Source organism: Lonchura striata, chromosome 10 (assembly GCF_050655825.1).
Source record: "Lonchura striata isolate lonStrDom1 chromosome 10, ASM5065582v1, whole genome shotgun sequence".
Taxonomy (NCBI): domain Eukaryota; kingdom Metazoa; phylum Chordata; class Aves; order Passeriformes; family Estrildidae; genus Lonchura; species Lonchura striata.
The window spans coordinates 24,563,638-24,587,314 of NC_140712.1; the positions used below are offsets into that span (position 1 = coordinate 24,563,638).

Sequence of the window (23,677 nt, forward strand, 5' to 3'; positions counted from 1 at the left end):
TTCAGGAGCCAATGCTCAATCTGTGGGGAGCCAGCCCAGCTCAGGGGGAAACATCTCAAATAGCTGCTGTCATCAGCACGTCTTCCTCCATCCTCATGGGCCGGCCGGCCGCGCTCCCAGGCAACCACGGCACACTTTCCAAAGCTTTGGGGTCAGTAGCAAAGGCAAAGCTCTTCCTAAGCTTCTTATCCTTGTGTGTGTGTGATGCCTGGGCTTGGACCATCAGCAGCTCGGAGCCTTGCTTAAGCTCAAATGGATCAACATGAAACCGGAGCCTCGTGACCTTCAGCAGCTCCCTCAGCCTCTGTCTCTTCTTGGGAGCTCCTGTCAGCACCGGAGAGATCCTGGATTCATTTTTAGGGTGATGAGGAGCAAAGCAAGCAGCGTCCCAGGTTAGCAACCACCCAGGCACGCAGGACTTGCAGTGCAATAATAGCAACCCCAGCGTCTCCCCCAGTGATCCCAACCAGCAGCGTCTCCTGAAGCCAGGGAAGCCCCACAAGCTCCCCGAGCCTCACAAATTAGCTCCATTATCTGGGCCGTGCCTTCCCTGCTCTCCATCTGCTCTGAGCAGTGGGAAACCAGGCTTTGAACTGCCTGCTCGAGGGAGCAGCTGAACCTGCAGCAGCCAAAGCAGCCTGGGCTCACGGAACAGAGAGAGGCTGGGGCATGAACAGCGCCCGGCGTGGCACAGAGAGCTGGGTGACCTGAGGCTGGCACACGACTGGCACTCACAGCAGTTACTGCAACCCGAGTTCATGGCACCCAAAATAAATCCTGTGTCTGCTGGTACTGCTCTCTCTTGGATGCTGGCCGATGCCAACGGGGGCTGAATTTCCTGTGAACAGGATTCATTCCGGAAAGGAGCTTCGGCTCCTGCTAGGCAGCAATCTGTGCAAATCCGGGAGCTGATCTGGTGGTGGAGCAGAGGCCTCAGTCCTTGGAGCAGTCCTGGGAGAAGGGGCAGGCTCGCCGTGTCCTAATTCCAGCGGCACCCCACAGCTTGCTGGACAAAGGCTGCCCGAAATACCTGCAGCAAGGGCTCGGCAGCTGGGAAACCTGAGCCGCCTCTCTGCCGAGCTATTCAAGGATGGCTTTTCTCAAAGTCTTGTCATTTCAAGAGAAGGGAAAAAATACCAGAGCACCCAAAGAGCCTGGGAACCTCCGGAGTGCTGTGCCGGGCCCTTTTGGTGTGCTGAGTGCCAGAGCAGGCAGCAGACACTGTCCCGACATCGGCCCCTCCGGGATGGCGCCTGCCGTGGGATCCCACCTGGGAATGCTTCCCTGGCTGCGGGGGCAGCTCCTGCCCCTCGGCCCAGGGCTGCTTTTAGCTGGTGAGACTCAGCCCTGCTCAGCAGTGCCAGTGCCCATCGCTCTTGGATGCTGTTTGGATGTTGTTTGAACGCACTTGTCTGCTCAGTCTCTCAAGTGCAGCGAGCAATCTGCAAGCTCCATGGAGAAAAGAACTTCTGTCCTGCTACAGGGCAGCTTCCACACTCAAATTCCACCTCACATGCAGGCTGGGATGCATTGCAGAGTGGCCTTTGTCACGAGAGCCTCTGGAACAGTCAGCTGTGTGCAGAGATCACCGCCTGTGTGACTGCACAGCTTCACTCCCCCTCCATCCCCTGCGGGCCGCAGCCTCCGGGAGCCTGCAAGTGGGGGAAGAGGCACAGCTAAATCCAAACCCTTTCCAGTTCTGCTGGGCTGGGGTGAGCTCTGCCCTAGGGCTTTGCCCTCTGTCAGACTCCACAGCTCCACGTCCTCCTGCGTTTCCAGCTCGAATGAGAACACAGGATCACAGAATCCCAGACTGGGTTGGGTTGGAAGGGACCTTAAAGCTGTGTGAAGTCATTCCCCCTTGTCCTGTACCTCCAGGCCCTTGTTCAAGGTCCCTTTCCAGGTCTCTTGGAGCCCCTTTAGGCACTGGAAGGGGCTCTGAGATCTTCCTGGAGCCTTCTTTTCTCCAGGCTGAACCCCACAGCTCTCCCAGCCTGGCTCCTTATGGGAAGAACAGGAGGAACCTGAGTTACTTCAGAAATATTAACTCTGAAAACTTGGTGAAAAAGGGCCAGGACAAAGCGAGCAGGGAAAAGTACTGAAACCAGGGAGTGAACAGTCAAGCACAAGCTAACATGAAGTGTTAAAACCCCAGAATCTCAGGAGATCATGTCCAGGCATGACAAACCAAAACCCCAAAACTCCTTTCAGAGTGCCCTCAGCTGCCCAGGCTGGCCATGTCCCCTGCAGCCTCCTCGGTCACTGCCTCTCCATGACACCAGTCCCTGGCAGGGCAGTGCCAGGGAAGCCTGGGCAGGGACATTTGTGCTCACACTGAGGAGCTGCTGCTTTGCTGTGTCCTCAGCAGAGGACTGAGCACTGACCAGGTTGCTGCACGCTCCATGTGCCAGTTCCAGCTGATCTACACTTGGACATTCTGGTGTTTGCAGCGAGGTGGAAAAGAAGATGACTGTATTTTAAATAACAGCTTAAATCCTGGAGCACGAGGCCCAAACTTTGGAGAGGACAGCCTGTTGCCAAACCACCCTAATCCTAATCTTTTCCTTCTCTTTGTTTAGCATTCCTCTAATGGAATTTGGGCTACAGTTAATGCTGATTAACATTTCCATGTTAGTTATTTGACATAATCTCCTCTCCAGCTGTGGCAGAGCCTAGAAATTCACTATTTCTCCTTGTTTAGTCTCTGCTGCCCAAACTCTTCCCAGCCAAACCACTGGGACTGAAAGGCTTGGTTGCCCCTAACATGATCCTAAGCATTCAGGATCAATTCCTAAGTGCAGGAATGATGTCCTTTCCCTCTCAGGCTCCGGGTGGATAACAGGATTGTGACTGCAGGCCGATCCTGAGGTGGGAGCAGGGCTGCTGGGGAGGCAGCAGCACACACGGCTGAGCCGGACATGTTTCCATGGTGGAGCTGGTAACCGCCAGCCCAGAATAATCCGGCTAATTTTACACCTGCACTCATTCTTCCCTGCGGGATTCAGCGCCACAGCCCGATGCCTAAAATTAGGGCAGGTTACAGACAGGACCCTAAAGAGGTTAAAAGTAGAAACGCGGCGGTGGACGCAGGGCTCTCATCCCAGCGCTCCCGCTCGGGCTGCGGGCACGCAGCAGACAGGGCCACCCCCAGCTTCGGCTACGGGCCCTGCTGGGGACGGCTCCGGCTGGCACGCGTGAGGAGCTGCTGGCTGGCACACAAGGTGCCACACTCCGCAGGTCACCCACCGGAACGTCAGTCACCGCTGTCAGCGCCGGCCGTGCCGGGCACACCCGCCCCAGCTCCGGCTGCCGGCACTCCTGCAGCCTCCGGCGCTGCCCCGGGCTCGGGGTGCAGGAGCAGAGGGCACAGGTGACAAGCCACCACTGACAGCTCCGTCCTGCTGCACCTTCTCCTTCCAGCACCAGCCCGCTCCACCAAGCCTCACCTCCGTCTGCCTCGGTTTTCCCTGCTCCTGCAGGACTGATCCCCTCTGCTCAGAGGACTGGCTGAGGCGCCAGTTCGGGAGTATTCTGGCACAACTGTTTTTCCCTATACTAAAAATAAAAAAAATTCCCTTTTGGTGACACACCAGTTGTTAATCAAAATTAATTTTTCACTATCATTAATTTTCCATGGGTGAAAAAAATAATACCATGGATATGTGTGACTGCATCTGTCTGCGAGATATAATCAGAGCCTATTGTGATGTCGACTTGATGGAGGGACCAGCGTTCTCTTTGCCCAGACCTGCGGGCAGGTGAGGCAGCAGCTGCCGCACAGGTTCAGCTGGGGCAGCGACACTTCAGAGCAAATCACGGCGAACAGCTTCTGCTGGGAAACTCCGAGAGACAAAGGATCACGAGGAGCTCCTCCCCGGCCGCTCCCTAGCGCTAATTGCTGAGCCGCTGGACCACGAAGCACGCAAGGATGGCCCGCGCCAGTAATTATCCCTCCTCGGAGCATCACCTCCACCTGCGGCCGGGTTCAAGCGTGGGGGTGTCGGGGTCAGGGCTCCCCGCACAGGTCTGGGTGTGGTGGCGATACCTGCCCTGGGCTGGGCTGGCAGCAGGACCGGGGTGTCGGGGCTGCCAGAGACAGGAGGAGCTCGGCCAGCCCTGCATTCCTCGCTCCCGGCGTCACTCACGCACTGAGCAAGCCGGGGAGGAGCAGGGAACATCCGCACAGCCCGGTCGCTGCCGTGCAGCTCTCCTGTTCTGTCCCGCTGTCCCTCGGATGGCAGTGGGCACTGGAACCTGCTCTGCTGCTGTACGGAACCCGCAGGTCTGGGAAGGGAAAGAACAACCCGTCCCTAAAGCACGGAGCATCCTCTCGGTCCGGGGAGGGCACGGGGATCGGGGCATCCTCTGGGGCCGGGGAGGGCACGGGGATCGGGGCATCCTCTCGGTCCGGGGAGGGCACGGGGATCGGGGCATCCTCTGGGGCCGGGGAGGGCACGGGGATCGGGGCATCCTGTGGGGCCGGGGAGGGCACGGGGATCGGGGCATCCTCTCGGTCCGGGGAGGGCACGGGGATCGGGGCATCCTCTGGGGCCGGGGAGGGCACGGGGATCGGGGCATCCTCTGGGGCCGGGGAGGGCACGGGGATAGGGGCATCCTCTCGGGCCGGGAAGGGCACGGGGATCGGGGCATCCTCTCGGTCCGGGGAGGGCACAGCTGTTCTGGTGCCAGCTCGGAGCCCCAGCCCTGATAACGCCAGCGTGGCTGTGGGACTCGCGGGGACGATGCCGATCCCGTTTCCATGGAGAGCTCCACAGAGAGCAGAAGGGATGGAGAGGGGTGGGGCTCCATCGGTGCCATGCCGGGCGCTGGGGCCCTGGATAACGAATCCCTGTGGTTTCATACGGGAAGGGTTTGCGCTCCCCACCCAGTTCAGAAACAAAAGCAGCGATTGTGGCAGCGGGAGCGTGCACAGGTTGGTGTTTCCCAGCTCCATTAGCCGGCCTAACGAGGTAATGACACCCCTGTCCAGCCCTGGCCTTCCCCAGATCACCGAGCTGCTCCTGAAAGGCAGTTTTAGAGAATAAACTAATTAGCCAGCAGCCTCCACTGCTGCATTTAGCAACCTCTCGGTGCCAATTACAGGTGAGAGCAGCGGCTGAGCCAGAGCTGCTCCCTGGCTGCTCCTGCCAAGGACAGAGACTGGATCCTGCAGGACTCCCACCACTCATACTGCCAGGGGGTGCTGCCCAGCCAGGGCCTTCCAGAACCTCCAGCAGCTGCTGAAGCCATGGGAATGGAAACCTAATAGTGCCCCTCAGCAGCAGGGTCCTCAAGGGGACACACACGGCTCCTGGCAGCCCCTGCTCATGGCCCAGGGCAGCTGCAGAAAGCTGCTTTTCTCCAGAGAAGCCGATTACAGCTCCCTGACACCCAGGAAGGCCACACAGGCAGCAGAACCCACGCTGGGGCTGGGGGTTCTGGTGTTGCCCTTGCTCTTGGGGCACCAGCAGGTCCTTGGGGTGATGAGGCAGAGGAACACCCTCTGCAGTGCTCCCTGCATCTCTCCACCCTTCATGTCATGAATTCCAGTTAATAATTAACAGGGAGGGAGTAGGGCAAAGCCTTGGCATAATCCCGGTGTGGCATTAGAGTGCCTGGAAAGCCCGGTGAGCATGTGCAGGTAACAGGGAGCCCCGTGGAGCCGTAATGGGCTTTGGGACCCGTGAGCTCCTTATCACCTCCAATAAGCTCCTTGTCCCTCACAGAGAGCTCCAGAACCCCCAGCAGCTCCTGGCTCCTTCCCTCGGCCGTGCCAGGGCTAAACCCCCTCACCCTGAGCCAGCCCCACCGTGTGATGTGTCCCCCCAGCACAGACCCCAGGCGGGGCACAGCTGCCAGCACACGCAGGACACGGGCACACCGTGGTTGTGGGGGCACTCACCTGTGAGGATGCCATGGCTGAGCTGGGGCAGCGCCACAGGGATCGCTCTGCTCCCTCTCCTCTCCTCTCCGTGCCGAGGCAGCAGGGCAGGGAGCAGCCCGGGATGGAGCAGCCCGGGATCTGGCACAGGCCAGGCTCGAAAGGGCAGCAGGAAAACAGCGAGGAGGGACCAGCCCTCCGCACCCACGGCACAGGAAACCACCCTCACACCGGGGCAAAGGGAGGGAACAGGCAGCACAGCACGCGGGGCAGGATGTGCAGCTGGAACATCGGGAATGGCACAGCTGGAACACTGGGACTGGTACAGCTGGAACATCGGGAATGGCACAACTGGAACATCAGTAACAGCACAACACTGCCCTCCCACCAGGGTCACCCTGACAGGGACAGTTCATCACTGCTCCCCACAACTTCATCAATCATTTCCCATGTGTAAAAGCACCTTTTCCAGGAGGGAGCTCGGCCACCTGGACTCCCCCAGGCTCTGTCACAGGGACTACACTTCCTAGAGCCTCCCTTCCCGAGCATGGGGATTGGCCTCCAGCAGTCCATCCTTGCAAATGTTTCAATTCCTGCTCTACAAACTCCTCAAATTCTCCAGGGGTACAGCCCTGCCTGAGGAACACAGACTCCATGGGGGCCAAGGGCACCAAGGAAGCCAACAATCCTGCCTCAGGCCAGCCTGAGGAAGTGCTCACCCTTTCCAGGAAGAGCTGGAAGAAGCAAAGCTCCCAGCTTGGAGGGGCAACAAAGCACCAGTTGTCCTCTCCCTGGGAACCTTGGTTGGCCAGCAGGAGCCCAGGGACCTTCCTACATAAAACAGAATGACCAGAAGATCCCAACAGGCCTTGGTACAAACCCAGCTCTGTGAGCACGAGCACTGACAGCAAAAGGCCAGTTTCACTCTTGGAGTGGTTGGCAAAGGATAAATCCATTGTTCAGATTGGAACATGATCCTGGCTCCGGGTAATGGCCAGGATAAATAATGAGAAGTGGCTAATTAACAACGCTGAGGCGAGCAGGCAGTGACTGGAACAGCACCAGGAGCCAGAGGAGCACCCACCTTCCCACACGGCTCCAACCCAGCCTGGCGCTGGGCAGGGAAGCCACAGAGCCCCTTCCCTGCTCCCTGCCTGCCCTGAACAGAATTCCGAGTGGGAACCCCCCTTGGAAGTGCCACAGCTGCTCCCAGCCCTGCCTCAGTTTCCATGACAACTTCCCCTCACCCCATTGCTCAATATCCTTATTTTTCCATGTGACAGCAGATCCTGCTGCTTTTTCACACAGCTCCCTATCCAAGCAGACCACCCCAGCCCCAGCAGCACTGGGGGCTGGCTCAGCACAGGAGGGCAGGGTGGGACACCACCCTGCTGGATTTCTGTCTGGAAAATGTGCTCACACCTTCCCTCAGCCCCGGGCAGCCCAGCCCAGCCTCAGCCCCAGCAGGTGCTGGGAGGGCACACGTGTGGGACCCTCAGCCCCTCAGGAAAGGCTCAGCCCCACCCCAGAGCAGCCCTGGGACAGGATGGGTCCCAGATCCCTGGCCACCGTGGCTTCCTGCAGTAACATCTGTGATTAAAACCTGGTATTTTGCATGCAAAGAGCAGCTACTCAGAGCCAAGTCATGCAATGCCTTGAAGAGATCCAAACCCCTCATTCCCTCGCTCAGCCTGGCCAGGACACTCACACGGCAGCGACTGATGCAAACACAAACATCAGAAACCACATTTGAAATTAAAAAAGTTTATTTGCAGATCTGTAAAACAGCTCTGCGAGAGACCAACATTTCCAAACACTACGAGATGAGAATGCATTTTCCTATCATTAGAATATAAAAAAAAGTCACAGTCCTTCAACTACCCCATGAAAAGCAGACATTTATGAACCAAACATTGAACTTTCAACACCAAAAAGTCACTGGGGTGAGTGAGAGAGTCAATAGCACCAGGACAGGTGACACAGCCCTCGTGGTCTGTCATTACTATGGAATAAAGCGGGTGAGTGAGGCTGAGCAGCCCTACGAGCACTGAGGTCAGACAATGACACGCCAGAACACATTCCTCTACATCCCAGCGATGCACACACCGAGCCAGAAACACCACGGAGCTCCCGGCAGCTCCGAGCTTCCACTCTGGGACAAGAAATTCCATTGCAGAATGAGGAATCTTCCGGACTTACGTGGCGGTTGCACTTCACACACACAATTTGAATCACTCTACGTTTGCAGGAGCTGTGTGACGGGGAGGTGAAGGACAGGATGCAGAAGTGGACAGTGGTGCAGGACCCAGGCCCTGCTCCAGGGGATTACACCGCTTTCCGGTGGTACTCCGGAGGGGCCACCTCGTAGTCACTGGCACTGAACAATGCGGAGGAGTTCTTTGCTAAATATCTGCAAAAACAACGAAAAAATTACATTGCTTCTTGCCCGAATCCTGCTGTTCAGGGAGCCTGGGAATCTGGAGGTGTTTGCCCAGACACACAGCAGGGTCTGAGAAGCACCAGTCAGTCCCACAGTAGCTGCTCCCATCAGCTCTGCCAAGTGCTTACACATCTGCCAGCTCAGCCAAAAATCCATTCCAAAGGGCTGCCGAGCACCTCTGGCTCCAGGTGAGCTCCAGCAGCTCAGGATTAAGAGGATGAAGCTGTTGGCATTGGAGGTTCAGGCAGCTGCTGCACCAAGGATCCATCTGGAAGTGCTGTACCAAGGGAGCAGGGACAGAACACCAGGAAGTTCTGTCTGCACAAACAGGGACCCTCGAGGGCTGAGTGAAGGATGGCAAAACAAGGAATGGCCAAAGGTAAAGGCTGTGTGCCATAAATTCTCATGGAATGGGTTCAGGATTTCTGCTCACTGGGTTCACAGTTCTACCTCACAGCCTCTACCTCTTCAGCATTTACCTCAGACTGCCCCAAAGGACCAGGGCTATCCCAGGGCAGGTTTTCCTGGCTACCAGGCTGACTCCTGTCAAGCCCTGCTGCTGTAGAGCTGTCCTGGATTTACTGAGGGCTTTCTTTCAGCTTCCAATAGCTCTTAATCATAGGATCACTGAATTATTTGGGTTGGAAGAAACCTTAACGCTCACCTCATTTCACATTGAAGTGTTTTATTATTATCAGGTTGTTTTCCTCCTGAACATCCCACAGCTACAGGATACCATAGCACACTAAAGCCCTAGTGACAGTCTGTCCCAAAAATAACATTCTTAAAGTTCATCACTTTTTAAACATTTGCTCAATTGTTGTTGAGTAACTGTTGTGTAATTTAATAGCTTGCTGGAATTATCATTTGCTTTTTTTTTTTTGCAGTTATAAATAAATGTTGAAGCATTTATTTTGCAACAAGGAGCAGATGGGACAGGGTAGGAGTGCAGATTAACAGAAGCAGAGAAGTGGAGTCTGGGAGGCTTCACTGCAGCCGTGGGGAAGATCCCACACACAGGCCCCAGTTACACAACAATTCACTGCAAAGGGGCAGCCTCACAGCAGCCTGAGCTCCCTGACCTCTGTCTTTCTTGCTGGAAGACCTCACAAGTACTCACTTTAAGAAGTCATGCAAGTAGTTCAAGAGCAAAGCCAGACTCTTCTCATCCAGGGGCGTGTAGGCCAGCATGGCTCCGATCCGCACTGCCCAAAGGAAGGACACTTGTGACAAGCACTGCTTCTCGTCGTGCTGTGAGTTCACAACCTTACAGCAGCACAGGAAAGCAGCCCAGCCATCTACTCCAATATATACAATTTCACCCAGACCAGCCACAGTTTAAAAATCCATTTCCATCCCAAACCCTGCAATGGCCCTGAGCCTTTTGGGTACTTGGATAGGGAATGAAGCCACCCTTCAGAGCTGCCTGCCACAGGCTGGAGAGGGGGAAACAAGCACTGGGCTCCTCACCCCCTGCCCAGTGGCACTCACCAAAGAGCCTCAGGAGGTGCGGGGCCCCGTAGACCTGGGACATGGGAGCGTCGGGGTGATCCGCCAGGATCTCGGCGTACTGTGGCCTCTCGAACTTGTACAGCAGCTGCGTGCCCAGCATCACATTGAAGTACTCCTTGATCCCTGCCACCACCTCGTTCACAGCGTATTCCCTGGGGACACAGAGCTCTGCAAGGCCTGCCCCGAGCACCAGGGACTGCTCCAGGGCAAGGCTTGGCTCGGGGAGACCACCCGAATTGGGAGGGTCCTTCACAGGCATTCACAAGGAAATTTGTCTGCAGACCTTAAAATCTACAGCCACAGGGAGAGATGCAATTCCAGACCTCTCTGGAAAATGGGCTGTTCTGAACGGAGCCAGGGTTTAGGCAAACCAAGAGCAGCAGTTTTCAGCCATGCTCTCCAAGAGATGGACTTGGAGCAGCCCTTTTGAGGGCACAGGCAGCACTGGGGACACTCAGCAGCTTTCTCTGTCACCCAAAGCTCATCCCAGCTCCCACCATGTTCAAAGGACAACACTGAATTAATTACACTGAGCAGGGGGACAGAGCCCTATAGTATTTCAGGCACCTGCTCCCTTCCTCCCAGGCCTCTCCTGCCAGATCCCTGCAGGCCTCCAACCTCACCCTGCCTGTACAGGACCTGGCAGCGACAGAGGAGCACAATCCTCACCCCACCCTGCCTACAAATTTAGAACAGGCATCAGGACAATTACATCAGAGCAGGTTAAAACACCCTGACAAGTCAATAACCTGCTTCCTCTCGAATGGAAGAAAATGACTTCCTTTTTCTGTTCTCCCTTTCAAACAGGAAAGTCTCCTGCAGAGTAAACACACCTTGTTTTGCTCAGGGCTGATTGCTGGGGTAATTACAAACAGTAATTGGCTTTGCCCATCTGAGGATTTACAAGTCCTCGTGCACCTCCCTGGCCCCTGGCTCTGAGGGACCCAGGGGCACTGAGCTCACCTCACGCAGCTTCTCTGGGAAGTTTCTATCAGCTTCCTGCAGGAAAAGGCTTAGGCCAAGTGGGGAAGCAGAAATTATATCCACAAAGCAGACGTGGATTTGGAATCCCTCCCTTAGGATTTCTGAACACCACTATCACCTTGGGCTTGGAACAGGGCACTGGACATGGGGCTGGGTCAGGTTTCACAGCCTTATTCCATTTTTCATGGAATCCAAGTCCAACAAGAGCCAAGGAGGTGTTTAAGGCTGGCAGTGAGCACTACTCACTTGTTATCAGTATTTCCTCGGGATTTTTTGTAGTTTGCATAATCCTCTAAAATGGAGTCCACGTTCTTCTTGGCAGGGAGATAGAAGAGCTACAAATGCAAAACAGAACAAATACAAGTTTGTCTCATTCTTGCAGACATTTATACGTGGCAGCTGAACTGAAACCCTTTCCTTTCTCACCAGGACTAGGATGAAATCAGCTGGTTAAGATGATAGAGGTTAGGAAGGGACTACCCCAAGAGTTTAGCTGGGCATTAAAAAAACCCAACCAAGCTGGGCAGCCTGGGACGGTGGAAGGTGTTCCCAGAGCTGGGCAGGATTTTCACCTGTTTCTGCCTGGTGATCAAGTCCCAGTCATCCACCAGCCATGGCTTCAGCTCCTCAGGGATCTTCACCTTCACTTCAACTCTGTTCATAAACGTCTCCTCCTGAAAATAGCCAAGCCAGACTAATTACTCTCAGGTACAAATTGGGAGCACAGCACCCTCTGTTTTCCACCCAAAATCCCTGGGAGGGAATGGAAAATACTCACACTTTCAACTGTTGGATCCACCCGAGCCCTCTTCTTCCTGGGAGGCTGGGGAGTCTCACTGGTGCTGCTCCCCTCCCCAATGCCTGGAGCTGTGCACAGCACACACAGCAGCAGGAAAGAACAGCAGGGAACATTTAGGGGAAGGATTTCAAAGCAAGGCTCAGATTTTCTCAGGTCACCTTTGCACCTGTTGGTTTTTTTGTTGTTGTTGTTTTAAATATTACTTCTGTTCTGGGAGTCCCCCTGTTTGTGCCAGTTTAAACTGCTGCACTGGCACTTTTCTGAGGGAGGTTTCTCCACTAGAACCACACCAGTCTGTCATATTTTTGGGGGAGAATTTCTGCAGAGCTCAGCTCTGCAGCTCTGTCATGTCTCCATCTCAGCAAGAAAATTTCCTAAGTCAAATTTAGGTTATTTCAACAGATCAGCTTCACTTTTCAATTGCAAGAGCTCAAAATCCTGGCAGGCTGGAACAAGCAGATTTTGTACCAAGCAGAAAAGTGTGAACCTTCCCCTTCCTGAGCAGGGAGAGCCCCAGGAGGGACAGCACAAGGTAAGGTCTTATTTCAGCTACACAACCTTCACTAGAGAGACCCACTCAGACACAAAATAAAACACACTTACTTTTCTGCTTGTTCTTTTTTGTTTTCCTGCAAGAAGAACACAAATTAGTGCACATGTCAAGAGAGTGGTACTAAAGGAAGCTACAGCAGAAAGCCAGAAAATGGTTCAAGCACAGGGAGCAGATCCTCAGAGGCCTGGGCAGTGTTTAGCTAAGGACACACAGAGGGAACAGAAGCTACAACTTTGCTTCAGAGCTATGGCACCACGAGATTCTTCATGGAACAGGTCAGAATTCACCATTTTTGGGAAGTTTTGTCATTCCCAAGTGCTCTTGGAGAGCTACATGAAGTTTGTGGCTGTTTTATTTCAGGCAGAATATGGCACAAGGAAACAGAAGTGCTGGGAATTCCCAGAAAAATCTCAACTCAACTGAATTAACTTCCAGTAGAAGACTGAAAAAAACCCTCCAGCTTTACCAGTGCAGCAGCAGAGGGAAGATGCAGGAGCACTTTGACTATTTACTACCCATTTTCAGGAAGTTTCAGCTGGAGAACCATGACTCCTCAGTTTGCTCCCTGCCAACAGCAGCCTGGATCCACTGCTCAAAAACTGGGCACTGGGTGGATAAAAATCCACCAGGCCAACACTGACGCCTCAGAAATTCAGCACCCCTCAAGTGACTCTTGTTTTCAGGCTCTGGACTGGGATTATCAGGGCCAGGAAACAGGCAGAGTTCTGAGGAAGGGCTGGAGATAGGAGAGGAAAGGGTTTGTTTAAAGGCAAAGCAGCTGAAGTGAGGCTGAAACTGTGGGCAAGATAAAGCTCATCCCTCAGAGGGAGCCCTTCCCAGGATTAATTCACAAGATAAAAATCAGGGTAACAGTTAGAACAGAAGCAGAGTTTTTAAAACTGCACTTAGATTACTTACAACCAGATGTTATTCCCTAATTTGTTACTCAGTGTCTTATCTTCCCTCCAGAACACTTGGTTACCTTTCCTATTTTTTAAGCACTCATTAACTCTGACTGTTCCCTGATTTTTAGGCCCATGAAATGTAGAATAAATTCTGGGAAGCTGGAATTCAGCAGAGCTACATTTAACAGATCAGAAGGTGTTGCATAGGCAGCTATAAAGCCTGCTTTAACTACACATTTTTTTTCTGCTACAGCTTCCAGTTATCAGAGAATGAGTAATTATTTTAAACCCAAACCTGCATTTCATACATATTTCTATTTGATCACAGACTGCTTCACAGCTTTTGGAACCAGCTGCTGCATTTTGCAGAGCAGTCACCCTGAACAGACTCAAACAAAAGCACAGCACAAGGAGCAGGTTCTGAGCTCTCCCTCCCGACACCAGCACTGCTCCCAGGGTTAAAAACTCCTCGGTGCTGCTTCCCAGGAGCTCCAGGCTGCAGGAAGCACCTCCAGAAGGATCCAGGGCTGAAAGTTTGGAGTCAGCTGCACACTGCAGGGAGAGTCCTGCCACTGCAGCCAGCCCCACCACAAAGGTGCCGGGCAGAGGAGCTGCAAAGGGGCTTTCAGCAACCCCAAACAAGGGAACAAAGCACCCCAGAACAGCCAAGGGCCCCCAGGGCCTGCCCAGAACCCAGGGGAGAACCCAGGGGAGAGGAAAGGTGGGCCCCAGGACAGCTGAGGGCTGCCAGGGTTTGCCAGAACCCAGAGGAGAACCCAGGACCTGCCCAGAACCCAGCAGAGAACTCATTAGAGAGGAAAAGTGGGCCCCAGGACAGGTGAGGGCTGCCAGGGTTTGCAGAACCCAGGAGAGAGGAAAGGTGGACCCCAGGAGAGCTGAGGGATCAGGGCCTGCCAGAACCCAGGACAGGATCCAGGGGAGCTGCAGGCTCCCAGAACCCAGGAAGGCTGAGAGCTCTCATCACTTGCTCAGAACCCAGGACAGAACCCAGGACAGCTGAGGGCTCTCATGGCCTGCCCAGAACCCAGGGCAGAACCCAGGGAAGAACCAAGGGTGGGGCCCCAGGACAGCTGAGGGCTGCCAGGGTTTGCCAGAACCCAGGAGAGAGGAAAGGTGGACCCCAGGAGAGCTGAGGGCTCAGGGCCTGCCAGAGCTGAGGGCTCCCAGAGCCCAGGAAGGCTGAGGGCTCTCATAGCCTGCCCAGAGCCCAGGACAGAACCCAGGACGGAGCCCAGGACAGAGCCCAGGACAGAGCCCAGGACAGAGCCCAGGACAGAGCCCAGGACAGAGCCCAGGACAGAGCCCAGGACAGAGCCCAGGACAGAGCCCAGGAAGGCTGAGGGCTCTCATGGCCTGCCCAGAGCCCAGGACAGAGCCCAGGAAGGCTGAGGGCTCTCATCGCTTGCCCAGAGCCCAGGACAGAGCCCAGGACAGAGCCCAGGAAGGCTGAGGGCTCTCATCGCTTGCCCAGAGCCCAGGACAGAGCCCAGGACAGAGCCCAGGACAGAGCCCAGGAAGGCTGAGGGCTCTCATGGCCTGCCCAGAGCCCAGGACGGAGCCCAGGACGGAGCCCAGGAAGGCTGAGGGCTCTCATGGCCTGCCCGGAGCCCAGGACAGAGCCCAGGACGGAGCCCAGGACGGAGCCCAGGAAGGCTGAGGGCTCTCATGGCCTGCCCAGAGCCCAGGACAGAGCCCAGGACAGAGCCCAGGACAGAGCCCAGGACAGAGCCCAGGAAGGCTGAGGGCTCTCATCGCTTGCCCAGAGCCCAGGACAGAACCCGGTCGCCCCGGGGTGGCAGCCCCGTGTGGCCAGGCCCCACTCACCGTGTGGAGATGGCCGGGGTCTCCAGGCAGCAAACGGTGTGGGCTCCATCGCGGCGGAAGAACCTGGGGACAGGGCACAGGCAGCTGCTGGCAGCCCTCACAGCACCCAGCAGCTGCCAGCCCACCTCCATGGACACCCCCGACGACAGGCTGTGCTCGCACTACTGCCACTAACGCTTGCTTAGCCAAGGAAAAACTCATTTTAGAATGAGTTTTTAGAATAAGTTTTAGAATGTCGACCACCTTTCCCTCAGATGCCCCAGGAGTGCCACAAAGGTGCATTCTGAGGCCCACAGAGGCGCACAGTGTTACCCTGTTAGAACAGCTGTGTGCACAGTTTATCCTCCCCTCACCACCAGCACTTTGTGCCTGCAGTGAGCTCGGATGCACAAGGCTGGATTTTGGAAGTGTATTTTGGGAAGAGTTACTCTGTAGTGCAAACAACACACACTCACAGCTGAGTCAAACCCACAGCCACCATCAGCTCCCTCCCACCACTCACACAGTCAGCTGGAACAGCCCTTTAATCAGCCAAATCAGTGCTGGTGATCATTCAGACCCGTTTTAATTAGATTTTAACGACACTCATCAGCTGCCCACACAGAGTTGGGCTGGGCTTTGTCTGAGCCCACATGAGGACACGGTGAGTGCCTGCTTCCCATGGAGGGCTCAGCTGGGGCTCTGCCTGCAGCACCTGAGCACAGGGGAGCACCCAGCCAGCAGTCCGGGGGATTCAGGGGGACCCAGCAGATCCAGGGGGATCCCCTGGCTCCCCTTTCCCCACACCAGGAGCCAGCTGCAGCCCTGGCCAGGCTTGGGCCACTCCCCAAGTGAAACTGCCCCAGGGTCCAGAGCAATCCCCAATTCCCTGTCCCCACCTGGGCTGCACTGCTCAAAGCCACGACTCGCATTCCACACACAGCAAACCTGCCCCTGAGCGAGCCCTGCAGCCCGAGGCTGCTGCCAAATCCACTCCTGAAGAACTGCTGGCATTGAAGCAACCTCCTGGTGACAGCCAGCATCACAAATGAAATTAGAGATTCAAAACAGCCCAGTAAGTAAGGGCCACGTTCGTCAATAAGTGAAACCCTGCCCAAACAGAAGATGAGAAATGAGCAGAGCTGGACTGATTGTCTGAAAATCTACCATAAAACTCTCCCTAAGCACCAAAAGGATGGAGTGAAGGAAATCTGACAGTCACAGCTCAAATAAAGTTTTTCTAGTAGATGCCTGAGCTTGCTTCTGGTCTCTTAGGATGCAAATCCATTTTTAATTGTGTACTTATGGGTTTAGTTTTGTCAAATCCAGCCAAAGAAAGGCTCTTTAAATGCAGTTTTGACAGCTGCACCATGGCAGAAGGCAAGGCATTGTGAGGATTTATTCCAAAGTGCTGGAAGAGCTGGGAAATTCTACAGAGAAACTGATTTTACTGAGATATACAAGACTTATGAGGAATCACCACTTTTTGAGTGGCAGGTCACCGACAACAGACTGCAAAAAATTGCAGAGCGTGCATTCAACATTAACTGTGCACCATCTAAAAGGTATTTTAAATTAAATACTTCAACAAAGGCCTTTTTGGTGCCATTAAAATGCTTTTGCACAGGCTGTGCCACAAGAAATGGAGCTGAGCTGCAGAGACATTAAAACTGACAAACCAAAGTCTGGGAGGGGGTTTGGGCAGGGTTTGGGGGTGGGCTGTCTTGTTTGGGTTTTTTATTTTTAAATAAAAAAGAATCTTACACTTCAACATTCTTCTGCTGCAGACCAGAAGTCTTCTTGCCTGGAGCAGCTCCTCTCATCTTCCCCTCTGCATATTGTTCCCTTTAAACAGAGCGCATTCAGAATTAAGATTTTGGTGGGAAAAGAAGCTTCTTTGACTTTGGTTTGAAACTCAGTACCTTCCCCTGATAACTGTGGATTGAAGCTCTGTTAAACAAACATTCCCTGAGAATCCCTTCCTCCCCACTACTCACTGGTTGGCCTTCTGGAGTTCCTTTTGTTTCTGCAGGTTGGTATCCACGTATTTGAGCACTCTGCTTTCTGGAACCCATTCATCCCAGCTGCAAAAAACCCAGAGACAAATCAGCACTCAAAACCTTCCCATGATTGCCTTGCCCACAACAGTCAATTAAAAGCTTCACAGAACTTGGAACTAAACTCTGCTTTGGGTCAAGTCATGGAGTGGCACAACTCAAGGCCAAAGCCACCACACGTTCCCCACTGCCTGGAGCTGGAATGATTTAGCCAGGGAAGTGTAACCCCCTGGCATTTCCAGCTTCCCAAACTTGAAAGGCAATTTAGGAGGGAGAGAACAGTCTTGAACTCAAAAGAAGCATCACAGGAAAGAAAAAATACTCTGTTCTTACAAAATTATGGGATATCTGTAGCCATAATCTATTACTGAGAAAGCTTCCTTTATCTATTCCGACATTTTATAGGTCAACAAATTCAGCAACAGGGTCTTACTGTAACTTACTGATTTCTGTCTGTGAAGGAAACCAAGATGGCATGAATATTTGCAGAGTCTGAAGTGAACGATTTAAGAGAACAGGTGTTGGGGAAATTGCCATTACAGCAGGAATTCCACTTCAACACAGAGTGCCTCAGCTGAGCAATCTGACAACTTATCTCAAATAAAACACATTAAAAGTGGCCATTCTAAAGCACATCAGTTAAAGCTCTTGGTGAAGAGCTCTGTGCCACTCTTCAGCAGCTGCCAGTCTTGGAGCAGACCAATACTGCTGCAGGAGCAGCAGGAGTGCAGAGGTGGAGAGAAGGCAAGGGCAGCACCTGCAGACTGCAGGGACACCTCCAGCTGTGCCCAGAGGCTCTGGGGTTTGGGCAGGCTCTGCCTAAGCCACTTCTCCCACTCCTGCCTGCCCAGCTGCAATGGACCTCCCAAAAGTGCTGTGTGCCCAGGTGGCACCTCTGTGCCCCACGGTGACAAAGCTTGCTGGTATCCTGACTGTGATAAGGGCAAAATAATTCCAAGCCAGGCCCTGACAGCTGCAGGTGAGGGCTGTGCTGCCCTGGCCCTCACAGCAATGCCACTTTTAATGTCCTTAATTGGAGCTTGAAGGCAAAAATGAAAACTCAAACAGCACGAGCAAGAAAAGCGGGATGAGGACACCACCTCTGCCCCCTCCGTGGCACAAACAAGGGAAGGAAGGGCCACACTGATGCTGCCTCATGAAGAGGAGCCACCACACACAGGGACCGTGCCCCTGTAAGTGTTGTGTTTACACTGAGCCATCCCTGGCCCTCTGGCAGCAGGGAGGGCAGATGCAATTAAAAGTCACATCTAAAACAAGGTTCAGCTTTTAGTCACATCACAGAGATCAAGACTGCTGTGACTAAGAGTCCTCAGCATGGAAATGAAACCAAACCAAACAGGAAACTGCCCTCTGAGACTTCTGGGTTTGAAGAGCTGAGGTTTTTAATCACCTAGGAAAAAACCTCCATTGCCTACATTCAATCCGAGGGGTAGAAAACAACTCAAAAAAAGGGAGAAAAGTACATCAATATAACAACCTCATGGAAGCTTTCACCTTTAACGTGCTCCACATTTAAAATCCCACAGAGGTGCCTGTAACCCTCAGCCATCTCCCACCTGGAACCCTGCCAGTTTTGCAGGAGGGAAAAGCATCTGTAAGTTTATTTAATCTGAGAGGCTGGAGCTGAAACACAGGCTGCACCTGCTGCTGAGCCAGCCCTCAGCGAGCTGTGCTCCAAAATCCCCCCAGCACCTGGGCTGAGGCAAGGCCAGGGGATCCGAGTGCTTCTGCCCCACCTCAGGAGGAGCTGCCCTTCCTCCCAAGGCATAACAAGGAAGTTTTCATAGCAGAAGTTTCTGCCAGGGAGGAACTCCAGTGTTTCCCACCCTGAGCAACCAGAATGTCCCAGAGCATTCCCAGCAGCCTCTGCCAGTTCTGCAGGAAATGGCCAGTTTGGCAATGTTCTCTGTGTTACATAAATCAGGCATTGAATCAGCAGCTCAGGTATTAAATCATCCTGGTCATCCCAGAGGATCCCAGCAGGGACATGGCAGTGCTGCTGCCCCCAGCCCACACTCAGACAAAGCATCTCCCTGGAAAGGAAAGAGAAATCCTGCTTTTATCCCATGCACTACTTACTTTTTATTCCAACCGCTGTAATGGATAAAGTATTTCACTTGCTTGTCCTTTATGGCAACCTTTACACACTGGAACAGAGACGAAAGGTCAGTCAGTCCCAGGGAAAACAGGCAGAGCTCAGGGCATTTTGCTGCTTTAGCTTGCAGAACTTTCCCTGCCTCTGAACTTCTTGGCTGTACAATTCAAATCCACCAACTCAACACTTCCTCCAGGAAGTTCAAGTTCTGTTCTGGAGGTGCTGAGATTCAGCTGCCACTGCCCCCCCCGAGCAGTGACAGAATGAGGCCGCTGAAAAACCTGCAAGGCTCCAGATTTGACTCTCTTTAAAAGGTGTTTTTCTTCCACTGAAGTAAAAACTGCTCCCAAAACCATGACTGGTATTTTCCTGGCACACAGAGCCACCCCCAAGCATTGGAGAGGGCAGAACCTTTGGCTAATACAACATTTTCTCAAGACCACACTGTGCTGTACCCATTCAGCTACAAAACAGTGCCAGAGAGGAGGAAACACCTGCAGAATGCCACATATGGAACTTAAACCCAGGCTCACGTGAGCCTGCAGCCAGGACTAAGGTTCTCCTGCTGCTGCAGCAGTGCTTGTTCTGACAGCCTGCAGCTAAACCCAGCCACACACAGCCTGAGCCTGCCTCTGCTTGTCTTGGAGAAGAAAGGGGCTCAGCACCAAGCAAAAGATGACTCAAATACAGTTCTGTAGCAAAATATTTTCCCTGCTGGGGGTTAGAAGGGCCTGAAGTGGCTCTCAAAGCTTTAACTCTGCATGGCAGAGATGCACAGACAGCTCCCGTTTGCCACGAGCCCTCACAAAGAGCTGCTCTGACCACCTTGATGTGGGACACCAAGGATGTGGTCAGGAGCAAAACAACTGCTGGACTGAGAACCAACCACAGGAGAAAAACAGATCAAAGGAGCAGGAAGAAAGCCAAGGTTGTTATTCATTACTACTGACAAAGCAGCTTTTAAAATGAAACCCTTTAAAATAAACAAGTCAAACCTTTTTAAAATTAAACTTCAAGATCATTCTGCCAGCGCAGGAACGCTGAAGGACCCACTGGGTACAAACAGCCAGCCAAAAGCCACCTGTGAGCTGGGAAATCCCTTGCAGCACCCAGCTGGCACAGCCTGCTCCTGCAGCACTCATTCCACCCTGGCAAGAGCAGGGCAAGCACAGCTGCTCCAGCTCGGGGCTGGCTGGGTGGCACAAGGTCATTGCCTCAAAGCCAGAAGCCTCCATCACCCTCCTCTCTGCAGGCACAACAACCCTGAGCACACATTCCCAACAAATCCCACAACCTCATCCTTCTGATCCAGAGGCAGGAAAGAGCAGAGTAGGAGCCCTAAGGTGGGAATGGTTTGGAGCAGCCCAAACCCTCTCAGTGCTCTGGGAGAGATTTTAGCATTACAACAACTCTTTCTCCTGAAGAGAGAAGCTGAGTGCTTCTCCTGCCTCCCTGTGTTAACATCCAAAGGATTTAAATCCCTGTCTGAGGTGCCCCAGGAATTTCTGCACACCTTCCAACCCACACAGCCCCAAGAGCCCTTTCCTTCCCTTCCAGGGGGAGTGGGGCACTCAGACACTGAGGCAGCAGGGGCACAAATCTGCACTGCAGGCTCCTGTGGTGAAAGAGCCAGAGCTGGGAAGCAGAACTGGGACTGCCACGTCCTTTGTCACTGCAGTGCAGCTCCTCCTGGGCACTGGTGCTGTGGAAGGCCACGGGCTGTACTCAGCCCCCTCCCCCTGAGCAGCTCAGGCACCAAATCCTGCAGGCACAAAGTGTTCTGGGATATTTCCAGTGTTCTGGGATGTTCTAACAGCCTCTGGGAGCTTCCCAGAATAGCTGCACGGTGCCACTGGGCTTCCTGAAATGGTTCTGGAATAGAGCCCCAGGGTCTGAAATTGATTTCAGACAGCTTTCTGTTAAATTTAGTTCCAGTCCTTGGTCCCATCTAGAGACACAGCAGACAGAAACATGTCCTTGTTTTCCTGGGCAGCAGCAGGAGCCACCTGCAGCCTCCCACACCCACCTTGGCTTCATAAAGGAGAGGTCCATGGAAACACAGCACTCGCTCACCTGCAAGGGAAACACAGAGAAACAGCTCAGGGGCCATGCCCACAGCCTGTGCCCCAGGAACAGCACAGGGAAACAGCTCAGGGGCCGTGCCCACAGCCTGTGCCCCAGGAACAGCACAGGGAAACAGCTCAGGGGCCATGCCCACAGCCTGTGCCCCAGGAACAGCACAGGGAAACAGCTCAGGGGCCGTGCCCACAGCCTGTGCCCCAGGAACAGCACAGGGAAACAGCTCAGGGGCCGTGCCCACAGCCTGTGCCCCAGGAACAGCACAGGGAAACAGCTCAGGGGCTGTGCCCACAGCCTGTGCCCCAGGAACAGCACAGGGAAAGAGCTCAGGGGCCGTGCCCACAGCCTGTGCCCCAGGAACAGCACAGAGAAACAGCTCAGGGGCCGTGCCCACAGCCTGTGCCCCAGGAACAGCACAGAGAAACAGCTCAGGGGCCGTGCCCACAGCCTGTGCCCCCAGGAACAGCACAGAGAAACAGCTCAGGGGCCATGCCCACAGCCTGTGCCCCAGGAACAGCACAGGGAAACAGCTCAGGGGCCATGCCCACAGCCTGTGCCCCCAGGAACAGCACAGAGAAACAGCTCAGGGGCCATGCCCACAGCCTGTGCCCCAGGAACAGCACAGGGAAACAGCTCAGGGGCCATGCCCACAGCCTGTGCCCCCAGGAACAGCACAGAGCAGCCTGGGGGCAGCTCCCAGGCAGGACTGACCCCAGAAACAAATGCTCTGTCCCGGCAGAGGGATCAGAGCAGAGATCCCCGAGATGCCAGAGCAGCTGCACACACACAGCACACAGTGCTGGTGACTCTGGCAGCAAAGCCCACATCCCTGCTCCTCCCTGACATCCCCAGAGCTCCTCCCCAGCCTCGGGGAGCTGCAGCCCCCACAGCAGGCTGGGCTCAGCCACAGGCAGGCAGAGCTGCCCCTCTGAGGGGTCACTGACCCAGGACACTGTCTAACACCCACCTCTGCACCTGAAGCTCCTGCCACTGTCACCCGTGTCCTCTCCTTGCAGGAAGGGCAGCACGTGGCATTGCCAGCCCAGGGGAGTCAGGAAGAGAGACCCCCATGCTGCTTCCCCACGCAGCCTGTGGGGCAGGGCAGGGCTGGGCAGCAGCAGAACCCCCTCGCTCTGGGCTTTGGAGCAGGATGAGATTGTCCCTCAGCCCGGTTTTATCTCCTCGTGGCCAAGCCTCACTGTGTGGCTCCACTGAGGGAACTGCAGGGTGCTGAACCCAGGAGATCTGAGGGCACATCTCCTCCTGGAAGCTGCAGTGCTTCCTGCTTTTGGGAAGATGAGCTGTGGAACTGTGAAATGCCTCTGTGTCTCACAAAGAAAAAGGCGCTGGTTGTCCCCAGAGTGCCCACACTGATGCATCACACAGTTGGTCCTTTTATTTATTTAAAAATGTCCCTAGAGACGGGGCTGACAATCAGAGGTGGCATTGCCACCCTCATTTGTCACGGTGCTCACAGTGCTGGTGGCAGACACACCTCAGCCTCAGAGCTGGGCAGTGTCTTGCAGGAGAGATGCCCACAGTTACCGAGGAACATTCATTTTTAACAACACACGGATGATCTGCAGAAAGGGTTCTTTGTCTCCATGATAACCCGGCAGGCTCCTGCTCCCTCACACACGGGCTGATCCCTGGATCCACACGCTGTTCCTTACACCAAAGCTGATCCCATCCCATCCTGCCATGGCAGGGACACCTTCACTGTCCCAGGCTGCTCCCAGCCCCGTCCAGCCTGGCCTGGGACATTCCAGGGATGGGGCATCCATCTTACACTGCACTGCTATTTCCGTTTCTCTTACTTTATTAATCTCAACCTCAACCATCACCTAAAAATCCAAATATACGTCGAAAAATCCTCCTAAACAGCCCGAGTCATCCTTACCCACCTAAACCCCAGTGCTCTGCGGCAGATGTGGATTCCAGCTGTGCTGGCATCCACCGCTGCCTCCATGAATCCTCCTGCACTGGGCTCCCTTCCGGGCGACAACAAACAAATAAAAAAAAATAACAACCATTTTCCAAACGCACCGAAACAAAACCCCCGACACACCGGAGGGCTCGCAGCCGTTTTAACACCGAGGAACATCCGCGCAGGAAAATGAAGGATAGAACGGGGTGGGGAGGGCCCGCGTGCTGCCGGGAGCGGAGAGGAAGGCCGGGAAGGGACAAAGCTGCGGGAATTCGCTTTCCCACCTATTCCCAGCGGGTCGGGGCTGAGCGGGGAGCGCTGGGGCCAAACCCCCCCGAGCCGCGGGGCCAGAGCGGGGCCAGAGCGGGGCCAGAGCGGGGCCCCGCACCGGGCACGGCGCCGGGCCCTGCCGCACTCACCCTCCTGGAACTTGGGCTTGGGGTCCTGCTTGGGCGCCATTTATAAGGGCCGGTCCCTCCTCCGGCCGCTCCCGCGGGCCCCGGCGCCGCCCGGCCCGGCCCCGCCGCCGGCCCGGCCCCGCCGCGCAGCCGCGGCCCGGGCATGCCGGGACATGCAGTCCCGCCCGCCCGCTCCGCCCCG

At 54.7% G+C, this 23,677-nt stretch overlaps 1 protein-coding gene across 3 annotated transcripts; it reads right to left on the reverse strand.

Moving 5' to 3' along the window:
* Window positions 1-7,629: 7,629 nt before the first annotated feature.
* On the reverse strand, window positions 7,630-23,578 carry MORF4L1 (mortality factor 4 like 1). 3 transcript variants are annotated; one of them, XM_021543434.4, is made up of 13 exons: window positions 23,497-23,578; window positions 21,098-21,144; window positions 19,056-19,123; window positions 16,896-16,982; window positions 16,663-16,743; window positions 14,920-14,982; window positions 12,220-12,245; window positions 11,596-11,684; window positions 11,390-11,491; window positions 11,064-11,152; window positions 9,813-9,985; window positions 9,442-9,526; window positions 7,630-8,291 (listed from the first exon to the last, which is right to left on the reverse strand). In XM_021543434.4, exons 1-13 carry the CDS (start codon window positions 23,534-23,536, stop codon window positions 8,207-8,209), a joined length of 1,035 nt encoding a protein of 344 aa, XP_021399109.1. In that variant the 5' UTR covers window positions 23,537-23,578; the 3' UTR covers window positions 7,630-8,206. The 3 variants fall into 3 exon arrangements, with proteins under 3 accessions (XP_021399109.1, XP_085445193.1, XP_031361581.2); XM_085589067.1 differs by having other exon boundaries at window positions 23,362-23,578; XM_031505721.3 differs by having other exon boundaries at window positions 23,197-23,578.
* Window positions 23,579-23,677: the final 99 nt, after the last annotated feature.

Excerpts from the sequence above, each read along its gene's own strand:
- MORF4L1 (XM_031505721.3), bottom strand. The coding sequence starts at position 23,536 with ATGGCGCCCAAGCAGGACCCCAAGCCCAAGTTCCAGGAGGGTGAGTGC. Across the intron at positions 11,492-11,595 it reads TGGATCCAACAGTTGAAAGT|GAGGAGACGTTTATGAACAG; the intron begins GTGAGTATTTTC and ends GGCTATTTTCAG. Across the intron at positions 8,292-9,441 it reads TACTTGCATGACTTCTTAAA|ATATTTAGCAAAGAACTCCT; the intron begins GTGAGTACTTGT and ends TTGTTTTTGCAG.